Here is a 22,572-nt window from a genome sequence, read left to right as displayed (position 1 = left end):
ATAACAACTTTGTGTCCTGGTGCAGAGCTGATGCAGACGGAGATGCACCACGTGCGGACGCTGAAGATCATGCTGCGCGTTTACGTCCGGGAGCTGAAGGAGAACCTGCAGATGGACTCTGGGAAGCTGGACTGTCTGTTCCCCCGCCTGGAGAACCTCCTCGAGCTTCACACACACTTCCTGTCTCGCCTCAAAGAGCGGCGGCGAGAGAACCTCACTTCGCCCAACGAGAGGAACTACTCCATCAACAGGGTGGCCGACATTCTGATCACACAGGTAGGGACGAGAGGATGTCCATGGAGAGCTCACAATGCTTAACATTTACTTTTCTCATAAGTGCCATTTTTTTAAAATCGTGGAATCTCAGAATTCGTTAAAGGTTAATTATGTGTTTAAATAACATTTTGGTAATTGGTCAAGTTTCCTTTATTCTCCAGTTCTCAGGTGAGGTGGGGGGGAGGATGAAGGAAAGCTATGGAGATTTCTGCAGTCACCACACCGAGGCTGTCAGCTACTACAAAGAACAGCTGCACAACAACAAAAAGTTCCAAAACATCATTCGGGTGAGAGATGAAATCCCCAGTAAATCTGTAGCTAAGTTTATTAAATCCACTAAATGTCTAATTAAGTTATTTCATTTCCAGAAAGTCAACAACCTGTCCATCGTGCGGAGGTTAGGAGTGTCCGAGTGCATCCTGTTGGTGACGCAGCGCATCATGAAGTACCCGGTACTAGTGGAGCGAATTATCCTCAACACTGAAGGTGTGGACTTTTACATGCTTACTTTAATCTATAAAACAAAAGAGGGGTGCAGGAATGAGTCCTATCTCTCAGTTATGAGTCAGCATTTTTAAATTGTATTATTTTGTTTAGATTTCTGAAATAAGGTCTGTGGTTAACACAAGCTGAAGATATTTAGTTGTTTTAATCTCCACCCTAAAATACATCAGTTGATACCCCAAAAACAGCTGTTGCTAACAATTGTCTAAATGGGACGACTAAACCTCATCACGCCCAACATTAGCCGCTTTTAGCTTAGCGGTGGGGACGTGAAGTCATGTGACCGTGTCAATAAACATCTCAGTATCATAAACATTTGTTTCCACTAGAGCAGGGGTTCCCAAAGTGTGAGCGCCTCGCCTGGGGGGCGCCAGAGAGCTTCAAGGGAGGCGCAGCCGCCAGAAAAAAATAAAGAGAAACAGTGAAATCTAGCTTGCTAACTTCAGCTAAATGGATGCGAGCGGCAAAATATGGATCGATTTTTAGTGAAGTTACCTAAAAGTGAGAGAGGTGACAGCGTCTGTCAGAGAACGGAGGAAGTATGACAGTGATTATTTAAAGCTAGGATTTCCATGGACCGGTCCTGATGACACGCCACTGTGTGTTATCTGCAACGAGGTTACGAGCTAATCACAGTATGAGACCATGTAGACTCCGGCGTCATATTGAGACGAAACACCCATGTTTGGTGACCAAGACACAGGAGTTTTTTGACCGGAAGCTCGAGGACTTGTAGTCACAGAAAAATGTCATTGACACATTTATCGCTGTGAATACAAAGGCAACCGAAGCATCATACCGAGAGGCGTTACGGATAGCTAAGGTAGGTAAGCCTCACAACATAGGTGAAACGTTACTCCTCCCTGCTGCTAAAGACATCTCCGTCTCAACTATTTCTCTCAGAGTGCAACGTATGAGGAAGCCGCCATCCTTAACCTCAACATGTTCAAAACATAAAGATAAAGAGGTTTGAAAAAGCTATTGTTTAATGTTTTAAGGAGGGGACGCTCAGCCAATCAAAAAATAGAAAAGTAGCGAAAACAGAGCATTTTATGACATGTTCTCTTCCTGGACCTCTTTGAAATGCAATTGAATAACCCTGCATTATTATAGCAACAATAATAATAATAATAATAATTGGGAGGGGGGGCGCGGCTGTGATTATGTTCTCTGAGGGGAGGCTCACCTTCCCACACTTTGGGAACCCCCTTGCACTAGAGCTTATTTTCTGCAATCATTCAAAATCTGCCTGTAGAGGGCGCCCCTGCAATGCTAACTTACGGCCTACACAAATACGTCACTTGTTAGACGCTGTTATCCAAAGCAACTTACATACTCAATACAGTGGACAATCCCCACAGGAGCAATTTGGGGTGAAGTGTCTCAGGGACACAACGACATGCTGACTGCAGTGGGGTTTGAACCTGTTTTTGAAGGCTCTATCCACTGCACCACACGCCTCCCCCCCATTTAGCGAGGAACACTCATTATAATTTCATGTTGCTGTATTTAACAAAGGTACTTCTCTCTGCCTGTCTCAGCGGGAACAGAGGAGCACGAGGAGCTGACCCGGGCTCTGGGTCTGATCAAAGACACCATCGTTCAGGTGGACACGCTGGTTAATGTCCACGAGAAGAACTCTCGACTGCAAGACATTCACAACAAGATGGAGCCAAAGGCGCTGGGGAAGATCAAAGATGACCGAGTGTTTCGCAGGGAGGACCTGGCTCAGGGCCGGAGGAGGCTGCTGCACGAGGGCACCGTCAACTGGAAGGCTGCCTCTGGACGCCTCAAAGGTGGGATCTGGCACGAGGCAGCAAAACATGATCAACTATCTAGCAGGGGGCATCTTAGGATAATAATAATACGTTTATTTATGATAGCTAGGGATTCTCCGATCGCCAATTTTGGGGCCGATCGCCGGAATCAGTATCGGCCGATCCGATGGAGTGGGCGGGGCCTATGGGGATCTTCCATTTAAAGTGATGTTTAAAACTCAGTCAATGCTCATTCACTGGAGCTTCCTCAACAACAACCGACATAATTATTACATTCAATGAGTTCATTATTCAAGTTGACATGAACTTTGGAGAATAACACGGGAGAGATGAGCGGAAACACTCTCTTTTCCGCTCTCCCCCTCTCTCTCTCTCTCTCTCCCTCTCTCTCTCTCTCTCTCTTCTCCGCTCTCTCTCTCTCTTTTCTGCTCCCTCTCTCTCTCTCTCTCTCCCCCTCTCTCTCTCGCCCCTCTCCTCCCTCCCCTCTCTCTCTCCCTCTCTCTCTCCCTCTCTCTCTCTCTCCCCCTCTCTCTCCCTCTCTCTCTCTCTCTCTCTCTCTCTCTCCCTCTCTCTCTCTCTCCCTCCCCCTCTCTCTCTCACCCCTCTCTCCCTCCCCCTCTCTCCCTCCCCTCTCTCTCTCCCTCTCTCTCTCTCCTCTCTCTCTCTCTCTCCCTCTCTTTCTCTCTCCCTCCCCCTCTCTCTCTCTCTCTCTCTCCCCCTCCCTCTCTCTCTCCTCCTCTCTCTCTCTCACCCCTCTCTCCCTCCCCCCCTCTCTCTCTTTTCTGCTCCCTCTCTCCCTCCCCCTCTCTCTCTCTCTCACCCCTCTCTCCCTCCCCCTCTCTCTCTCCCCCTCTCTCTCTCCCCCTTTCTCTCTCACTCTCTCCCCCTCCCTCTCTCTCTCTCTCTCTCTCTCCCCCTCCCTCTCTCTCTCTCTCTCTCCCTCTCTCTCTCCCTCTCTCTCTCCCCCTCTCTCTCCCTCCCTCTCTCTCTCTCTCTCTCTCCCCCCCTCTCTCCCTCTCTCTCTCTCTCTCCCTCTCTCTCTCTCTCTCTCTCTCTCTCTCTCCCCCTCTCTCTCCTGACAGCCTGTCAGTATAAGAATAAATATATGTAAAGCTAGTTTAGCTTGTTCCGGAGGTAGATCAAATAGCTAAGTGTGTTAGGTCTAACTCTTAGTGTGTGTGGCTCCACCCACCGGTCCGTCACAGCGGGCGGAGCTGCAGGAGTTCTGCTTCACACACGTTGCATACCGCTATTTTATTGTCATTTCCGGACACCTTAAAATACTGCCAGACCGGTGAAGCCATTTTGGCGAGCTTGTTTTGCCGCACAGAGAAAAGTGTCATGTATTTTACGTCCTCGTTTTACGTCATGCGATCGCCATGTTTAGAGAGCACCGATCGATCGGCGGAGAGTGAGTATCGGCCGATATCGATCAGAGCATCCCTAATTATAGCACCTTTCACAGTCATAGAATTCACAAGTAAGAACAAAAGTTACAATTTAGACCACAGAAACATGAATACAATAACCACATGAGGCAGAAATGTAAGGTTAACATAAAAACAAAACCCAGATCACGTGGGGTCTTGTTCCTTTTTCAAATATAAATCAATCGTCTATCATTCTAGTCCTTTGCTCGAGTTAGGAATAAGTTAACCAAACAAAAACATACTTGTTTATTTGAAATGTGTCTGGTCTATTCTAGACTTCCTTCTTTCCACTTGCAATTCTGACACTGGGTTGCACCGAGAAGGATTACATTAATCTAGAATGAGTTTCCATCACAGTTTAGCAGAACTAAGTTTCAAATTATTAAAGAGCTCTCCTGCACAATAAGAACATATCTCCATTGTGTAAATCTAAAGTTTAATCCGTATGGAAAAGCTTGCTTACCCAAATCAAAGTAAATAATAAATGTGCATGGGTAGGGAATGTCACATTTTGCTAGCTTGTAAAAGATTCTGCCTAACTTTCTTCGTGATGGCTTGGCAGATAATTTTCCAATTTATCCCCCTTTAAAAATAAAACACTTAAAACACTTAAAGGTAGAATGGAGAAACCAAGTCGAGTGCGCTAGAATTTGAAAGTAAGTAAGTTCCTTCAGACTTCCTCACAGAGCCCCTCCTCCAACACACACGAACGCGCACATGACCAATGAGGGCACGAGATAGTTTGTGCACAGATGAAAGGCTGACAGGCAGGTAGGCCATCCAGTTATTTTAGCCGGGCCGGCTCAGATGATTGGTCGAACTTCCTCAAGTGTTAGTTCAAAGTTCATTCTGGGTCACTTTCAGAGCTGGGAGGTTTATTGCAGGAGAATTAGGTTTAATATCATTTGAGATTTTTAAATTAACCGACTTGTTTTGTTCCTTCAGATATTCTTGCAGTGCTGCTATCAGATGTGTTGCTCTTGCTACAAGAGAAGGATCAGAGATATGTATTTGCTACAGTGGTGAGTAATCCTTTCCTCTTGTCTGTATTTCGCTATCTAACAAAAACAACATGTGTTTCCAAGAAGAATGCTTGAGTGATGTTCACTAAATGGTGAGTGGGAGCAGAATATGGACAGTGATAAATGACATGTATCTCTTTAAATGCCACTTTAGTGTGTGTGTGTGTGTGTGTGTGTGTGTGTGTGTGTGTGTGTGTGTGTGTGTGTGTGTGTGTGTGTGTGTGTGTGTGTGTGTGTGTGTGTGTGTGTGTGTGTGTGTGTGTGTGTGTGTGTGTGTGTGTGTGTGTGTGTGTGTGTGTGTGTGTGTGTGTGTGTGTGTGTGTGTGTGTGTGTGTGTGTGTGTGTGTGTGTGTGTGTGTGTGTGTGTGTGTGTGTGTGTGTGTGTGTGTGTGTGTGTGTGTCATTCAATACATTTTACAATAACAAAAAGCACTCTCATGTCTCCTTCCTCCTTTGTCTTCCTCCTTTCCTTTTTAATGTTTTCCACCCAGGACAACAAGCCGCCTGTGATCTCCCTTCAGAAGCTGATCGTCAGGGAGGTGGCCCACGAGGAGAAAGCCATGTTTCTGATCTGCGCCTCCTCCAATGAGCCCGAGATGTACGAGATCCACACCGCCTCCAAGGAGGAGCGCAACACCTGGATGGCCCACATCCGGCAGGCTGTGGAGAGGTAGCTGCTTTTACACAGAGGGGGTCTATTAGGGAGTGTTTTCATACAAAATATGGGAAAGATTTAGACACGGATAATGTATTTGCTTCCTCTTTAATGTCTTCCGTCTTCTTTTCAGTTGTCCTCACACAGAAGAGAGGCTGTTCAGCGAGGAGGAAGAGGCTCGAGCTTCCAGGTTCAAAGAATTTCAAGGTAAATGTGGATCAAGTAGGCAAAGAAACCCATTAATATATCCCTCAAATAATGATAGGAGTTTACTGTAAATTTGTATTTCAACATGTATATTTTCTACTTTTTTTATGCTATTTTATTTGTATTTGAGATGTTTACATTTTGAATTGTTTATTTCTAGTCTTTTCAATTCACTATTGTACAATGCCTTGTTTTTTTTGCTGCTGCAACGCAAACATTTCCCAAATTGGGATCAATAAAGTACTTCTGATGTTATCTTAGTTGGCCACAAGGGGGTGCTCATGTATTACATTACATGTTACTTGTTAGACGCTTTTATCCAAAGCAACTTACAATTTGGGGTGAAGTGTCTTGCCCAGAGACACAACGACATGCTGACTGCAGTGGGGTTTGAACCTGTGCTACCCTGATCACAACATCAACGCACTAATCCACTGCGCCACATGCCTCCCCATGTATCATAGTAACTTTGTTAGAAGTTGATTTGAATATGTCTCTATATCTCATTTAAACAGATTGAAACTAATTTAGGAGACATATTTGATCCCTCTGAACCCCAAGCCGTTTCAGGGCCTTCTCTCTCTCTGTGACTCCAATATATAACTCCCACCCCTCAGTGGAAACACCTTAATAATAGCTAGAAGAGGGGAGAACTCAAAATGCTTGTTCTGCAATATTAAGGAATCAAGTCCAATCTTATCCAATCGACCCAAAGCATGTTCTGAACAGCGAATATGAACTGCTACCATCTAATGGGAGATTCAATAAAGTCAGACTGAAGCATCCTTTGTGCTCCAGTCAATCCTCTCAGTGAATACAGAGCTGAATCCAGATCAAATGCACGCTGAAGGGTCTTTGAGCATGTTCTCTCACTGATTGTTCGGTTATGTTAAATGTTTGTTGTTTGTTTTTCATGTATTGCGTCTTGATATTTGTGTATGTTGATGTTACACACGGAGCTGCTGTGATGCAAGTCAAATTTCAGACTGGAGCTGACCATTAAAGTTTTATCGCAACGTGTCGTATCGTAAATTCCATGTCCTGTTTCCCCCTGCAGAGCGGCTGAGCCAGAAGGACTCGGTGGTGGTGCAGGCGCTCACTGAGAAGCTGCAGCTGTTTGCATGCATGTCGGAGTCTGTGGCCGGTCTGGAGGACACGGCTGCACGCTCCAGACTCCTGCTGAGAGGAGACGCCTCCGACCTCCAGCAGGGGGAGGCCCTGCTCAAAGGAGCCATCACTGAGGGTAAGACAACGCTCAATTACATGTGTAGAGATACAGAGGTATGGTAGTGAGTGAATATTACACACAATTTAAAGGGGACCCCATTTCTGCTCATTTTCAGGTCCTTATTGTATTAAGTGTCTCCTTGGGACATGTCTCCTTGCTTTAATGTTCAAAAGCACTTTATTTCTCTCATACTGCCTGTGCTGCAGCACCTCTTTTCACCCTCTGTCTGAAACCAGAGCCCAGTCTGCTCTGATTGGTTAGCTGGCCAGCTCTGTTGTGATTGGTCAACCGCTTAGAGATGTCCCGCCACTTAGCCTATCACGTACAATGTGTTGAAACGCCAGCAAATAGAACCGCAAATGTTACATAATGATGTCACTATGTTCTTGAAGTAAACAAAGGAGTCCGATGGAGGCGTTTCAGGCAGGGGGGGGGGGGGGGGTGTGTGTGAGAGAAACTTCCTCTGGAGGGAACACAGGGATTTTAGCCTCTGCAGACCGTTTACATGCACACAAACCTATAGAGCAAACTACAGGAGAAGGGAAACCCCAAAAAGCAGAAGAGGGCCTCTTTGAAGTTGTGTTTTCATCTTACGGTATAATATAAGTCTCTCTGGTGTTTGAACCTAAACGTTCTGTCTCTCTCTCTCTTCAGTGGAGAACCTCCAGAACCTGCTGCAGTCCGGAGTGAGGGAGGAGTCTCCCACCTCGCGGCTGGAGGAGGGGAGCGGCTCGGGGGTCCTGCCCCGGCGGGCCGACACCTTCGGGGGCTACGACAGCAGCCCCAGCATCCTCAATAAGAGTGAGTCCAGCACAATGCCTGCCCTGAAGGACCCTTTAACGGATTTGCAATTTAGTTTGAGTGGCCTTTACTGCCATTAATAAATCCTGAATTATAAACAAATTTGACTTGAATTGGTTTTATTGGTTGATTTATGTATCGTGTTCTAATAAGAGGGGGAAAGACCTTTTATGGGTGCAGTTTTTACATGTATATATCTGTTGTTTGTGTCAATATGTCTGTTTTTGTCTGGTTTATTTACCTGTGTGTGTGTGTGTGTGTCGCTGTGTCCTTTTCTCTGTGTGTGTCTGCGTGTCTGTGCCAGATGGCAGCGTGAAGAAGAACTTTTCTGGCGAGAGTAGAAACAGAGACAGGAGAGCCAGCTCTGACCCTCAGCTCAAAGACCTCTGTGGCAGCCACACCCTGGAGCAGACGGTAGGGGCAACACACACACACACACACACACACACACACACACACACACACACACACACACACACACACACACACACACACACACACAGAGTAAGTATTGGGATGAGTCACAGCGTTATTTCCTGTAAATAGTAGTGACCAGACTAAGTCATCTGGAAAGTTTCCATGTCTCGCAGGTCATTTAATTTGTTTATAAATAGATAAAGCCGTGATAAAGCAATCAGCTGACGAAATAGATACGACATGTAGCTGACAATGAGCAGTGTGTTATAAACAAAGCCAAGTTCACTCTGAGAGCATCAGTTTATCATTATAACTCAGTTACAGTTCTGTGAAAACATCCAGACTTTGCACAGCTTGTGTTACAAAACAATTCAGTTCTTTTGTTTGTTGTATCCAAGCTTTACCCAACTGTGTTTCTGTATTGCTCTGAAGGACGTGGGAAGAATATTCCTTCGTGGATTATTAACCAATATTTCACCAATACTGCTGCTGATCTCATATCAAGGATGTAGTAACAAGTTTTAAACATTATGGAAATTCAGTTCAACAGCTATGGCTTGTATCAGAAGCTCAATTCAATTATTTGATTTCAGTTTGTAGCTTCTACAGAACAAAATAAATTGTAGTGCATAGTGTCTGCTAAATATGTATCGTTATCTTTCCTACATTGAGAATGACGAGGCAGACACTACATTTTGGCTGTGTGTGTGTGTGTGTGTGTGTGTGTGTGTGTGTGTGTGTGTGTGTGTGTGTGTGTGTGTGTGTGTGTGTGTGTGTGTGTGTGTGTGTGTGTGTGTGTGTGTGTGTGTGTGTGTGTGTGTGTGTGTGTGTGTGTGTGTGTGTGTGTGTGTGTGTGTGTGTGTGTGTGTGTGTGTGTGTGTGTGTGTGTGTGTGTGTGTGTGTGTGTGTGTGTGTGTGTGTGTGTGTGTGTGTGTGTGTGTGTGTGTGTGTGTGTGTGTGTGTGTGTGTGTGTGTGTGTGTGTGTGTGTGTGTGTGTCCAGGTTGATGAGAGTTGCTGCGCTCCTGCCAGATGGAACCGCATCTGGTCCAACTCCTTCCCCGAGGCCGAGGTAAACTCCTCTGATGTGTCACCTTGCGCTTCACAACTCTGCTGGGTTTCATATTCAGAGCCAGGCCTGCTGAACCTCGCTTCTTCAGTTATTTGACAGTTTGGTGATTCTGGTAGTAGTTTTTAATCATTCTGTCTCTTCTCTAGTTCTTTGACAAAGTGCTGATGCTCTCCCAGAGACTCTACAGTCTGCAGGTAAACATTTCATCTTTTAGATTGTTGCTTTTAAATTGTCTATTGTTTTTACTTGTACTTGTTTTATGGCGTGTGAGCTTTTTTTGTATGTTTGTTTCTTTGACTGTCCAGCTCTTTGGTCTGGAGCTTTTAAAGTCACTTTCCAGGATATTAACAAATGAACAGAGAAAGGAAAATGTCTGCCTTTTATTCATTATGTCAACTTTATTTAATCTTACTTTAACTTCTTATGTTTATATTGATATTATTTTTCTATTCGACTTTATATAATTATATATTTTTTAATTTATTGATCATTTTAGTTTGACTTATGTTCATATACAATCTAATATTTTATCTTTTTTTTTTGCACATTCTTACTTTAACTTGTTGTTTTTGTGTAAATATTAAACATTTCTTTACATTTTATTTAAAAATTGAGCAGTATTTGTAGTTTATTTTCTGCTCTCTCAACCCCTTTAGAATGTCTGTCCTACTTTACAAGCTCAAATGTCTCTAAAGACATTCCATAAATGCTCCCTAATGACCGGATGTTATTCCCTCCAGGCCATCATCGCGCAGCAGGACAGCCACATGGAGCTGCAGCGAGCCTCTCTGACGGAGCGCGCCTCTCTGCCCGGGCGCCACAGAGGGAACGTGCTGCTGGAGCAGGAGAAGCAGCGCACGCTCGCCCTGCAGAGGGAGGAGCTGGCCAGCTTCCACAAGCTGCAGTCTCAGCACCGGCAGGAGCAGCAGCGCTGGGAGAGGGAGCGGGAGAGGCACCGGCAGCAGGTGGAGGCCACCGAGGCCCGGCTGAGGCTCAGGGAGGAGGAGTGCCGACGGCTGGAGGTGAAGAGTCCCTCAGAGAGCTGGAGAGCACTTGTTAATGGGAAATGATACGTGGAGGAACTTGGAGCTCTGCTTCTATGTTTGAAATGCACAGTTCCAAGAGGCGCTTTCACACCGCAGTACTTCTCCCACAAAGGTTCATGAGAACTTAGTTCATCAGAACTCTTTAGTTCTGATGAACTAAGTACAGATCGCGTTCACACCGGAATAAATCCCTGGGGGTGGATTAGGCAAATGAAGCCGCTGACGTCACTTCTTCTTCTTCTGCTTTGGGTTTACTGGCAGGCCGCAAACAACTTCACGGCGTATACTGCCGCCCAAAGTCCCCGGCCGGAAGTCCCCGGAGTTGGGGACTGGCTTCAGTAGAAGCTGCTGGGACTCCCAGCAGCTTCTACTGAAGCCTTCCGAGTAAATCGCCAGAACGCCGACACCTCCTCATCTCCACCGCTCCCATGTTTTATTTTGTGTTGCCATAAGTCAGTCTCTCTCGTTACTGCGCTGGGCTAACGCTAATGCTAATAATGCTAATGCGAGGATAATAAAATGGTGGCTTCACAACACTTTTTTTGAGTTTTACGGGGCGTGGTTTGCAATCCACCCAGCCAATCAGAAATATAGCTCTTTTCTCACAAGAGAGCCGCATGAGAGTCCCTGCTCTCTAGCAGGGACGGAAAAGGGGGTAAAAAGGTTCTCATGAACGAATTTTAGTTCCGGCTCTTTTTGGTGTTAACGCGACATTTCGGAACTATAACGGAACTAAAGTGGGAAAATTACTCCGGCGTGAACGCGGCTATTGTTTTCTATGCGTGATTTTTCTCTTTTTGAATGAGAGGAAATAAGCTGTTCCTGCAGTGTTGTTAGACCTTGTAATGTGGTCTGTATAAACTGAAACCGTTTTGTCTGAGTATACCTCTCATCCCCTGTGATTACTTTTCCCGGGGTTATCTTACAGTTACTCGCCTCACAATCTAATTCAATTCCAAAGCTTTATTGTCTTTTATACACAACAGCACCGTTTTGGCAATTCAAATCTGAAGTCCCAGGCTCCTCCAACAGTGCAATATGTAATATAGTGCAAAAGGCAGAAGTACGTAAGCTATGGATATGTAAAATAGAACCCCTGGAGTAACAGGAAATGTAACAAATGTTTCAAAAACGTTTCCCACTTCTTTGCAAGTTCATATAACATTACATGCGCTGACGACTTATCCAAAGCAACTATCAAACACTTTAATACGGTAGACGTGCCTTTCGGAGCAATTTTGGGTTAAGTATCTTACCAAAAGGCACACGGACATGTTAACTGCAGGGACTGGGACCAAATGCCCACCCTTATTAACCTCCCACTCCACAGTCCCCCTGTTCTCCATTATATCAGTGGTATCTCAGTTCAATGTAGATGTTGCATTGTCTTCTTAAAGTACAAGAGAAAGACTAATGTTTCTTAATTGCTGGTTCTTTGGCTGCAGGAGCTCCTGGCGGAGGAGAGGAGGGAGCTGGAGAGCCAGAGGGGAACGTACCAGCAGGACCTGGAGCGGCTCAGAGAGTCCACCAGGTCTGTGGAGAAGGAGAAGGAGCGCCTGGAGCACCAGAAGAAGATCAAGAGGAAGACCATCGAGGTAGGAAACAGAACATTCACAGTATGTGTGGAGAACTGACTCGACGTCCAGAAAGCTAACTGGATAGCGCCGACATTATCTCATCCTCTCAGGAAGATTTACCTTAAAAAAAGATGTTGACAGCAGCCTCACCCGCTTCTCCTGTTCATAGCACTAACGGCCCGTCCACACGGCGGCGTGCGTTGAAGCTTGCCGGCGGGCGTGTCTGAAACTCGACCAACAACCAATCACATGAATCTCCCGCCCCTGACACACAAGCAGCGGTTTGATTGGCTAGAGCTTGTACTGGCATATGATTTGATTGGCTGACGCTTCTGCCGAGGCTTCAAAAGTTGAACATTGCTCAACTTTTGCAGCGAGCCACGCCAGCAAAGCTTCGCTCCGCTTCCCACAATGCAGTTCGGCGAAAAGTGACGTCACCCCATTCAAAGTGAATGGTGAAGCTTTCAACGCACGCCGCTGTGTGGACGGGCTGTTAGTTTTGTAAATTCTTCATGTTCAGAGACTTTTAGTTTGAAATAGAATTTTTTTTGTTGTAAATACGAGCTTCAGGCTGTATTTTGTGCATGCCGTTTGCGTTCCTTACACGTATCATAAGGATAAGGGATCTTTCAGTTGTATTATTGATGATTAAGTGTATTAAGACTTTTACTTCTCATTAGAGCTGCACGATATATCGCGTCGTGACGATAATCGTGTTACGCGCATGCGCGAAAAGATTTTTTTAGGACGTGCGATATTAAGTAGGCAAATGAAGTCAAACACGTCATGTTACAATTCCTTTGCTGCTTGCTACAAAAACAAAACTCGCACGGCTCTCATTTCGGGGGTACTTGAGTGAGTGACATGCCGGCTCTGCATGCACAGCAAACCACCAATCACAATCATTCTTGATCAGATCACAGCAGGATAACCGAGCTAGCTCAGTGTGTTGCTCTGATAACTTAAGATCCAGAAGTCCGTGACTAAAATCCGTCATCCGGTTAAATATCGTTAAAAAAATACCAGTTGTAGAGCATTACAGTTCAAGAAAGGATGGTTTGCGGACAAAAAAAAAGAGGTATTTTCTTCAATTCCTGTATGGTTTCATATTGCAGGGGAAACAAATATCGCAATGTCAGTTTTTTCCAATATCGTGCAGCCCTACTTCTCATCATATTTATATTCAATTTCATTTGATTGAATTTGTGGTAATTGGGCCTGAAAAGCCCTGGAAAAGCCCTTGAAGAGCCCTTGAAAAGCCCTTGAAGAGCCCTTGAATTTGATGTTTAAGAAGTTGTGGGAACCCTGGGTCAATGCACTTTCTTAAGTTTTGCTTAAGTGAGTGTAAAATGAAGGTAAAGGCGAGGTGCTGGTGATTAATACTCACAGGATGAAGGATAAGCGGGGGATTTCCCGTCTCTCTCGCTTCCTTTTTACTCTGTTGTGTCGAGTCTCCAAACCTATCCTATCCTTTGGCTCCCTCTTCTTCCTCTCATCCCCTGGGCATGGAACATGTACCCAGCCTTCTTAAACTCTGATGTGCCAACGTGTTTTTATTCAGGTGCTTTTACTCCTGAACTGTCTGTAGCCGCTGATCCGTGGCAGTCCTCCTCTCCACCTCCTCCTTTACCTCCGCTTCTCCACCCTGTTTCGCTCCTGCTGCACAATGCGGCTCATTGTTTATGACTTTCATGGGAGAGGAGCTTTGAGAAAGATCCACTGACTGCCCGGTGCTAACAGATCAGTCAAGCAGCAACAGTGAAGTTATATCACTATATCAGCCTGGGGTTGTTTCCGAACGCCCCGGATCACCTCCACGGTTTGCTTGGCTGACTCTGAGACATGCAGACGACAGGGGAAAGTAACCGTAGCTCGGGAAGTTTGATTTGATACGGACTTAATCCTCTCATCAAACTAAGAAGATTCTAACTAAAGTGACAGTTTTGGCGTCCTAACTTTAGGGTGGGCGGATTGGATAAAATCCTCTATCATACCATATGTTGTTTTAAATTTAAATAGTTTTGATAGATGGATGGATAGATAGGTAGGTAGATAGGTAGATGGATAGATAGGTAGATAGGTAGGTGGATAGATAGATAGGTGGATAGATAGATAGATAGATGGATGGATAGGTAGGTAGGTAGGTAGGTAGGTAGGTAGATGGATGGATGGATGGATAGATAGGTAGGTGGATAGATAGGTAGGTAGATGGATGGATAGGTAGATAGATGGATGGATAGATACTTTATTGATTCCAATTTGGGAAATGATTTTGTTACAGAAGCAGAAGTGTGTTCAGACATTAAAATCCAAATACTTAAAAAAGTGGAAAAGAGAATTTAACATTTACAAATAAAAATTATTTTATCAAACATAAACAATATAAAATATTCTGAATAATAAAAAGTCAAAAATACTACAGGATCCAAAATACAACAGGACATGAAATAAATATCTTTCTTGAAAACCAAAACAAAAGGATTTTTACAGGATTAAACCTCGTAGCAATTTCAGGTTTGACAAAAAAAAACGTAATAATAAAAAAAAAAAACTATTGAAAAATAACATTAAAATCCTGTATAAGAAACAAAACAGGAGCTTTTCAACAAACTTCTTTCACCCTATTTAAGAAAGTGAAAGAAATGAATATGAGAATCATGTTATATTGTGAAGAGTACTCGTCAATATTATAATCCTATCCACATTTGATCAGTTGTTATGATTTGTTATATCACTAAACGTACCCAAAGTGTTGCGCTTTAGAGTTACCCGTACCCTCAACAGGTGGATTTTTACCTGTTGAGAATTCTCCTCAAAATAAATATTACTGAGGCGTTCACAGGATTTTCCTTACGATGTACCGAGTAACTGATGACTGGATGTCTTAATTTGTTATTGAAACTAGCCATCTAGTTTCGATCATGTGAGCCTGGACAATAATGACAGCTCTCCTTCCTGAGTCACATATGATTCTATCATCAGGTATGGCCAAGCGAAACACGCTTAATGATGGGACAGCTCACTGACTAATGCTCCCAAATATGAAAGCTACGTCCTTTCAGCTGAATGAGTCAGTGTGTTCTTCTGTTGTCTGTTTGTCAGAAGAATACCATGCTGCATTTTACTGTAACTCAATCAAAGGACTCCGACGCCAAAGGAAATGTGGATACTGAACCAATCCCTCTAAATCATCACATGACCCACCTAAAGTGTGTAGACATGTCTGTAATCTGCATATTCTCTTTTCTACTTATTGTAGTGTTTGGGACTTTACTAGCCATCAACAAATAGCCTTTGGGTCACATGTCAGTGTAACTATCAGCCAATATTCAGTGTGTAGCTATCAGCCAATATTCAGTGTGTAGCTATCAGCCAATATTCAGTGTGTAGCTGTCAGCCAATATTCAGTGTGTAGCTATCAGCCAATATTCAGTGTGTAGCTATCAGCCAATATTCAGTGTGTAGCTATCAGCCAATATTCAGTGTGTAGCTATCAGCCAATATTCAGTGTGTAGCTATCAGCCAATATTCAGTGTGTAGCTATCAGCCAATATTCAGTGTGTGCCGCCTGCTGTCATTTCCAGCTCATCAAATACGTCTTTGTCACACCCCTCTGTGTCCGATTCCTCTGAACCAGCATCCTTCAGCGTGTTTACAAAGCATCAGATCACAGGTTGCTACTTCAATGTGTGTTTAATGTACGTCAGTGTTTTCTCTGTACGTCTCTTCACTCTGCTGTGTGCAAAGTGCCTGGTGTGTGCTGCTGTTTGTGTGTCCGTTTGAACAGGCTAACCTGAGACACACACACACACACACACACACACACACACACACACACACACACACACACACACACACACACACACACACACACACACACACGCTCCTCTGATCCGAACACCTACGCACTAACCCACTGCGCCACAGCCTCCAACACACGACACACGGCAGCATTGAAGCATTTTTCGGCTGCATTAATTCAAAATCTGGCACCTTCTGAGCGGGATGTGCGGAGATGATAAAGTGTTTGTGTTTAAATCGTATGAGACTAGCTTAAGGGAAACTTATGGAAGATGACATGTGACTTTTGATGGTTTTAGATATCCAGGGACTCGTAGACTGAAACACAGTCTAAAACCTATGGGATTCTCTTAGTGTTCGGACACATACACTTGGTGGACTTCAACTGAAATCACTATTTAGTCTGTGTTTCCATTGTGGAATATTCTGATGTCAACAAATCGGATCCATGAGACTGATTTTGTCAGAGGTTCGGCCAACTTTGATTGGTATCTACTCACAAAAGCAACCAGCAATGCTACCTTTTAAGAAATAAGAACATTTCTCAGCATGTTCACAAACTTGATTTGTCTTATTTAGTCTGATCTGTACTGATGCGTATCAGTCTCTCTGATGGAGGCTGTCTCCGGTGATGTCCTTAGTCCCTCTCCTCTGTCTCACATTCCTTCATGTTGACGTCTTTTGATTTGATTGATTGGCCGGTTCCTCTTCCGCCTGCACACCCAGCTGAGTAACTGACTGATGCCAATCATTCAAGTCCTGACTTGTCCCCGAAACAAAAAAGGCTTCAATGCGAATTTTGCAGCTTTGCATTCCAATGTTTTATTGATATTCATTCAGCTTTACGACTTTAGACATCTCAAAGTCAAAGTCAACTTTATTGTCATTTTTAGGCAGATCAAAATGCTGTTTCTCACCATCCAGGAGAATAACAATATTTACACAATGATACACACATACACACACACACACACACACACACACACACACACACACACACACACACACCTGTACACCCACTTATACACACCAGGGTTTCCGCTAGGATCTTTTCTTGCCGGTCAAGTGTCCGGAAATAATTTACCGGTCATGTTTCAATAATAATAAGAATAATTGTGTAGCAGAGTTTCCGTTAGCAGGTAATTACCGGACTATGACCGGATATGCTGATGTTTAAAACTCAGTAATTTTTATATTGCTTCAGTTTATAATCGTAAGGGATCGAACAGTTCAGATTCATTTTTCAATAAATGATTCCACAAACAACAAACAACATAATTATTACATTCAAAGAAACTACTTATAGTAGATGAAGTAAATTATTCAAAAGCTTACATTAACTTTGAATAATAACACGGGAGAAGCGGAGCCTCTCTCTCTCTCTCTCTCTCTCTCTAACTCTCTCTCTCTCCTGACAGCCCGTCAGTTTCGCATTCGGCTTGCTAAACAGTGGGCGGGGCTTCAGGTGATCATGCAGAGCTGCGTGTCTCCGTCAGACTCAGCAGCTGATCTGATCTCTCTCTCCTGTCCGGTTATACTTCACTCGCGTTTATGTCCATATCGATCAGATCCAACTCTCCTGATCCGCCTTTATAGAGAGCACCGATCAAACTATTTGACCGGCAGGTTTTGAATTTACCGTTTTTTAATAAATGTTACCAGCTAAAAAATTGTAATTACCGGTTAACGGAAACCCTGATACATATTCATACATAGTAAACATATACAGACATTAAGAGGTATAAACAAAAGAACAGTAAATATAGAAGAAATAAAGGTCTACACTCACTCTCCAAATGGATGAATATGAATATATGACAACAGTGTGTGTATATGTATATGTGTGTATATATATATATATATATATACACAGTAGTGAAAATAACTATTACTATAAATCTGGCTGCCTATCAACCATCTCAAAGAGTTTTCGGTAACAACATCGCTCAATGACATGCCTTAGTTCTCGGTAAACTCACAACACAAACACAAGCAGCTGACATGAGTTATTGCATTCATCATGTCATTACTGACTGCGAGTTGCATGACCAACACTTCACAGCGTCTCCTGGAAAACCACAGAATTGACCTAATCTGTTGTGATGAGTAATGCAGGGGCCTCGGATAATTACATATGCATTTACCCAAACAGCAATTTGTGTTTGTTTGTTACACGGACTGCAAGATAAGACATGAAGCGGGACCCTATCAGCACCCCATTAAATCTACCCATAATAGTTTTAGACCAGCTTAGTGGTGTGTTTTGTACACACAGATGTATGGGTTGCAATCCTATACTGTTGGCTGTACTATGGGAATTTCTTGGCATGTTGTTATGGGAGAAGTGCTTTGTCCCCCCTCCTCTGCGTCAAACACATCAAACACTCTTTTCATCAGCTGTGACCTCAGGTTCGTTTCCAGGCAGCCCGATATCAACAGACATTTAATCACCACCACCCGACATTAAGGCTCATCAGCAAACCCGTAGAGCTATGATTAGACTTCCATAAAAATGAAAAGGCAAGCCTTCTTGTTTATGTTTCGGAACATATGTGAGAGTTTGCGCAAGAGCGGTGCTTGTTGCGGCACGTCCTGGCTTCAGAGGAACTTCCCTTTCATGTGTTATCTCATGTGATCACACTTGGCCTCTTGATAACGACTTGGCATTGGACTCTTTTTTTATTGGCTCGGAGCCTCGAGGTTGCTCAACAGTCGACTGAATGGAAAGTCATAAAGTGTGTTCATGGAGTTGGGACAGTTAAGATTAGATAGACCTGCTCAAAACAGCAAGAATCCATGGAAAAACATTGGATTTCAAAAAGGAAACATAAAGTGTAGAACTTTTTTTTGGCTTCCAGGCCAAAGGTTCAATCCAAGGCATTTTGTGGAAGTCTTTTACGGGAAATTATTTTAAAGGGGCCCTATATTATGCCAACTTTCAGGTTCATATTTGTATTTAATGCCTCTACTGTGACATGTCTCCATGCTTCAATGTTCAAAAAGCTCTGTCACCCTCTGTCTGAAACCAGAGCCCTGTCTACTCTGATTGGTTAGCTGGCCGGCTCTGTTGTGATTGGTCAACCATTTAGAGATGTCCCGCCCCTTAGCCTTTATGTGAAATGTGTTGGAGCGCGAGCCAATCGAATCGCGGGTATTTAAGCCTTTGCAGATCATTAACATGCACAAAAACCTAAAGGGAAAAGCCTGATCGGGCCTTTTTTATTGAATAACTATTGTATTGTATTTCTGAGCCGCTTTGGGCAAACCACTCAATTTAAGGACTTCCCCTTTCTCTGGCTTTTCCCTTGAGGTAAAAACAGTTAAAGTGGATTGCTACCTGGTGTTGGTAACTACATCAATTTGACAGAGAACATTGCTAAAAACATGGGAAGGTCTGCAAAGCTCAAGAGAAACATTAAAGGGTCAGTCGTAAAACGTTGACCTGTATCTGTGTCCTTCACACTGAGTTATCTCTTCCCCTGGCCTCAGGCTGATTTATGACGCTGTCGTGGAGTGTGTTCATGTGGTCTGAAAATGGAAAACCCATTGAACTCTTTACACATCGACACCTTAACCATGGAGGGTGCGATATTGGAAAGAAACATTGCGATTTCCCGCTTTTTTTTACTGAACTATTCTCAAGTTACTTATAGATTCGACCTGTAAGAGAAAGTTGCATGAACAAAATATGCGATTTTCTGCTTCATGTTTGTTTCCTGTTACCGATTTTTTTTTTTTTTTTATAATGGTGAATGCAAAGAATGATTTTCATTGATGAATCTGCACATTATCGATCAATCGTTTGGTCTACAAAACATCAACAAAGATTCCCATTACAATTTTTAAACCAAGGTCTTGTCATCAAATGTCCGACTGGAGCTGGAATCAGAAAGTCTTAGTAGTTTTTGATTCGACTGCTTTATTAGGTCATTCCTGCAGCTCAATGTGATGTCTCGGGACGATTGCTCATCATCTAACGCAGGGGTTCCCAACCTTTTTTTTTCAAGATCCCCCCCAAATGACTCCTGTTGGAAGTTGCGCCCCCCCCCCCACACACACAAGGGGTAATTAAAGTTTAAAAGTCTAAAATGCTACAACTCCTGTCACAAACTGGATGAATGTGAAGTATTTTGTTAAAGGAGGATGAAAGTGTAATGAAGGAGCTCTATTGGAGTGACTTTGATGGTTATTGGACTCAGGATTCATTCATTTGGATTCCCGCTGTATGAAGAAATATTAAAGGAAGGCGCGAGTGGAAACAATTCACGAAGGGATTAAACAGTTTAAAACACATGCTCAAAGTAAGCCGGATTTTCTAAATATGATATTTGGCCTCAAATCATCTGAGGCCTGGCGCCCCTCCTGCGATCTTTGGCGCCCCCCCCAGGTTGGGAACCACTGATCTAACCCAATACAATTCAGCATTTACTCAGCTGATCATAACATTTCTAAACTATGATTTACTGGGACACAATTTGACGTTAGATTAGTCTCTAAAGGGATGGATAGTAGTTGCCGAAGCAGGGTTGTAGGTAGTTGGCCGTCGGCAGTCAGTTGTTTGTGACTTTGAAACCAAACCCTTTCCAAACACCGCAGACACACAATAACACAACAAACTAAACGATGCAGGCAGCGGTAGACCAGCACCTCCTGTGTTCTGCACGCTAAATTACTGTTTTTGATTCAATGGAGTCTGGTGGCTTTGGCGCGACCGTAGGTAACAGCCATATTTTAGGAGGCTAAAATAAGATTGGCTGTACACTGCTTAGCATCTACTGCTGTCTGTTTATCCAAGCTGTGGGTGTGCCAACTAACATCCACTGGAGGTAATACATTGATGAGTATCTTATAAAACCCCACTTTAAAACATCCAAACTATCCTGTTAAGGCTAATGTTTGCTAATCTCATTAAGTCTCCACAGATCTGAGCTGCAAATACTAACAATATCTCACACTTGGTACTATTTCACACATCATATTGTGTATTATAGTCAGATTCAACGCAGGATAACGGTTTCAGCAGAGTAGAATATTTCTGCCGTGCTAAAAGTACCTCTGCTGTTTCCTTTTGGCTTAGATTTAAGTGTAAAAGATTAGCTTTCATTTCCGTTTGCAGCCTAAGAAGGCATTGTTACAATAGCATCAACTCCTTCCCACAGATTGTTTACAAGGCAACACATTGTGCAGTGTATACATGGATGAAATGGGAGAATCAGATGAGAGAAACCTGGCTGTATAATTAGCCGCTCGGAGCCTGTCATTAGCAGCAGCCTCTGGATGGCAGCCAGTGCTAATTGTTTATGTGCTGTCAGTACGAGCTCGTTGTGCTCTTTCCGCACAGTTTACTGCCCTGGAATCTCTCCGTTTGCTCCGCTTAGAGCCGCTCACCTTGTTGTGGGAACAATGTAACATCTGTGTGCCAGGATGAGTGAGTGATGGAGGGGAGGAAAGAAGGGGGAGACTTTCCCACTGCAGGGCCCCCTCTCTGCCTCAGGTCCCACTGCTGTTGCAACTGGAAGAAGCCACACACACACACACACACACACACACACACACACACACACACACACACACACACACACACACACACACACACACACACACACACACACACACACACACACACACACAGTTAGACGAGCGTGCCCTTCATGCCTGGTGAAACACTGTCATCCTGAGATCCCGCTCAACAGGAAGTGTTCTGCAGCATCATCAATCAGGTAGCATGTGGGCTGCATACCAACAGGATGTCAGACTTTTAAATGAATCAACACTGGTGGTAAAACTTTTGTCAGATTGCTTTACTTACTGATGATTTCTTTATTTTGGTGATATACGAAATTGTGGTTTTAGGTCAGGTGTGTCATTAACTCTGTGGCGTTAGTTTGTTTGTAATTACATATTAAGTGGTTTTAAGATTCTTGTTGTACTTTTTCTATTTTTTAAACATTTATTTAAATTATTGGTAAGAATCTAAAGTCAAAATGTAAAATAACATATATATATATACATTAAAAGTTACATTACAACATTATAGCAGCGTTTCTGATTGGGCCGTGGGTCCACATTTCAGATATGACGTCATATCGGACGCAGATCTAGATCAGCTCAGTTGTTCCCCCGTTTTTAGAGATTTGGGTACGGAGGAAAAGAGAGGGTTTTATTTTCTGACGCTGCGTGAGTTCCCCGACACAGCGGGGACACATGGTTATGTATAAAAGACATCAAAAAGTGCATTTTGCATGATAGGTCCCCTTTAAGTTAAACATAAATGTGTGAAGTTAAAGTCCAGTTAACCAAATGAATGAAATACAATAAAATAAACATCAGCATTAAAAGTATTAAAATGTGCACATTGTACAAAAATAACAACAATAAATTGGTTAAATGTGATAAATATTCTTCCGCAGCACATTGACTCACACTGTTGTCAAAGGGCTTGAACGTGTCGTCGTAACACAGTGAAAGATGCTTATTATAGTTCACATAATGCATTACAACATGTTGGATTACTAACTAACATGATACACACAGTCTGTTGTTGCAGAAATCCTGGTCAGCCTTATTGAATGCAGATTTAAAAATAATGCTGACTCATCTTTCCTTCTGTAATTAGCCGGACAATACAGTCAGTGTCTTTTATCCCTGATGTCATGGGAGACATGTTCCTCTTCCCGTCCAACAGCCTTTTCTGTTTTGTTAGACACGCCTTTATGTGCACAGGGACTATTAAGGCTTTTATGTTTCTCATTTGTGTGTG

General features: G+C 43.4%; 1 protein-coding gene across 2 annotated transcripts in view; it reads left to right on the top strand.

The window, feature by feature from the left end:
• Positions 1-22,572, top strand: part of arhgef18b (rho/rac guanine nucleotide exchange factor (GEF) 18b) — a 74,871-nt gene that overhangs the window by 38,111 nt on the left and 14,188 nt on the right. For both annotated transcript variants that reach the window (XM_079681143.1, XM_079681142.1), the window contains 14 exons: positions 26-276; positions 438-563; positions 645-762; positions 2,322-2,576; positions 4,934-5,010; positions 5,502-5,680; positions 5,799-5,872; positions 6,930-7,115; positions 7,755-7,901; positions 8,206-8,315; positions 9,320-9,388; positions 9,535-9,582; positions 10,129-10,410; positions 11,880-12,029. In XM_079681143.1, the coding sequence (XP_079537269.1) occupies positions 26-276; positions 438-563; positions 645-762; positions 2,322-2,576; positions 4,934-5,010; positions 5,502-5,680; positions 5,799-5,872; positions 6,930-7,115; positions 7,755-7,901; positions 8,206-8,315; positions 9,320-9,388; positions 9,535-9,582; positions 10,129-10,410; positions 11,880-12,029 (2,072 nt within the window). The remainder of the gene's footprint in view (positions 1-25; positions 277-437; positions 564-644; positions 763-2,321; positions 2,577-4,933; positions 5,011-5,501; positions 5,681-5,798; positions 5,873-6,929; positions 7,116-7,754; positions 7,902-8,205; positions 8,316-9,319; positions 9,389-9,534; positions 9,583-10,128; positions 10,411-11,879; positions 12,030-22,572) is intronic.

The sequence above is a fragment of the Notothenia rossii genome (genome assembly GCF_949606895.1).
Source record: "Notothenia rossii genome assembly, chromosome: 1".
NCBI lineage: Eukaryota > Metazoa > Chordata > Actinopteri > Perciformes > Nototheniidae > Notothenia > Notothenia rossii.
This window is presented reverse-complemented; position numbering and strand designations above follow the sequence as displayed.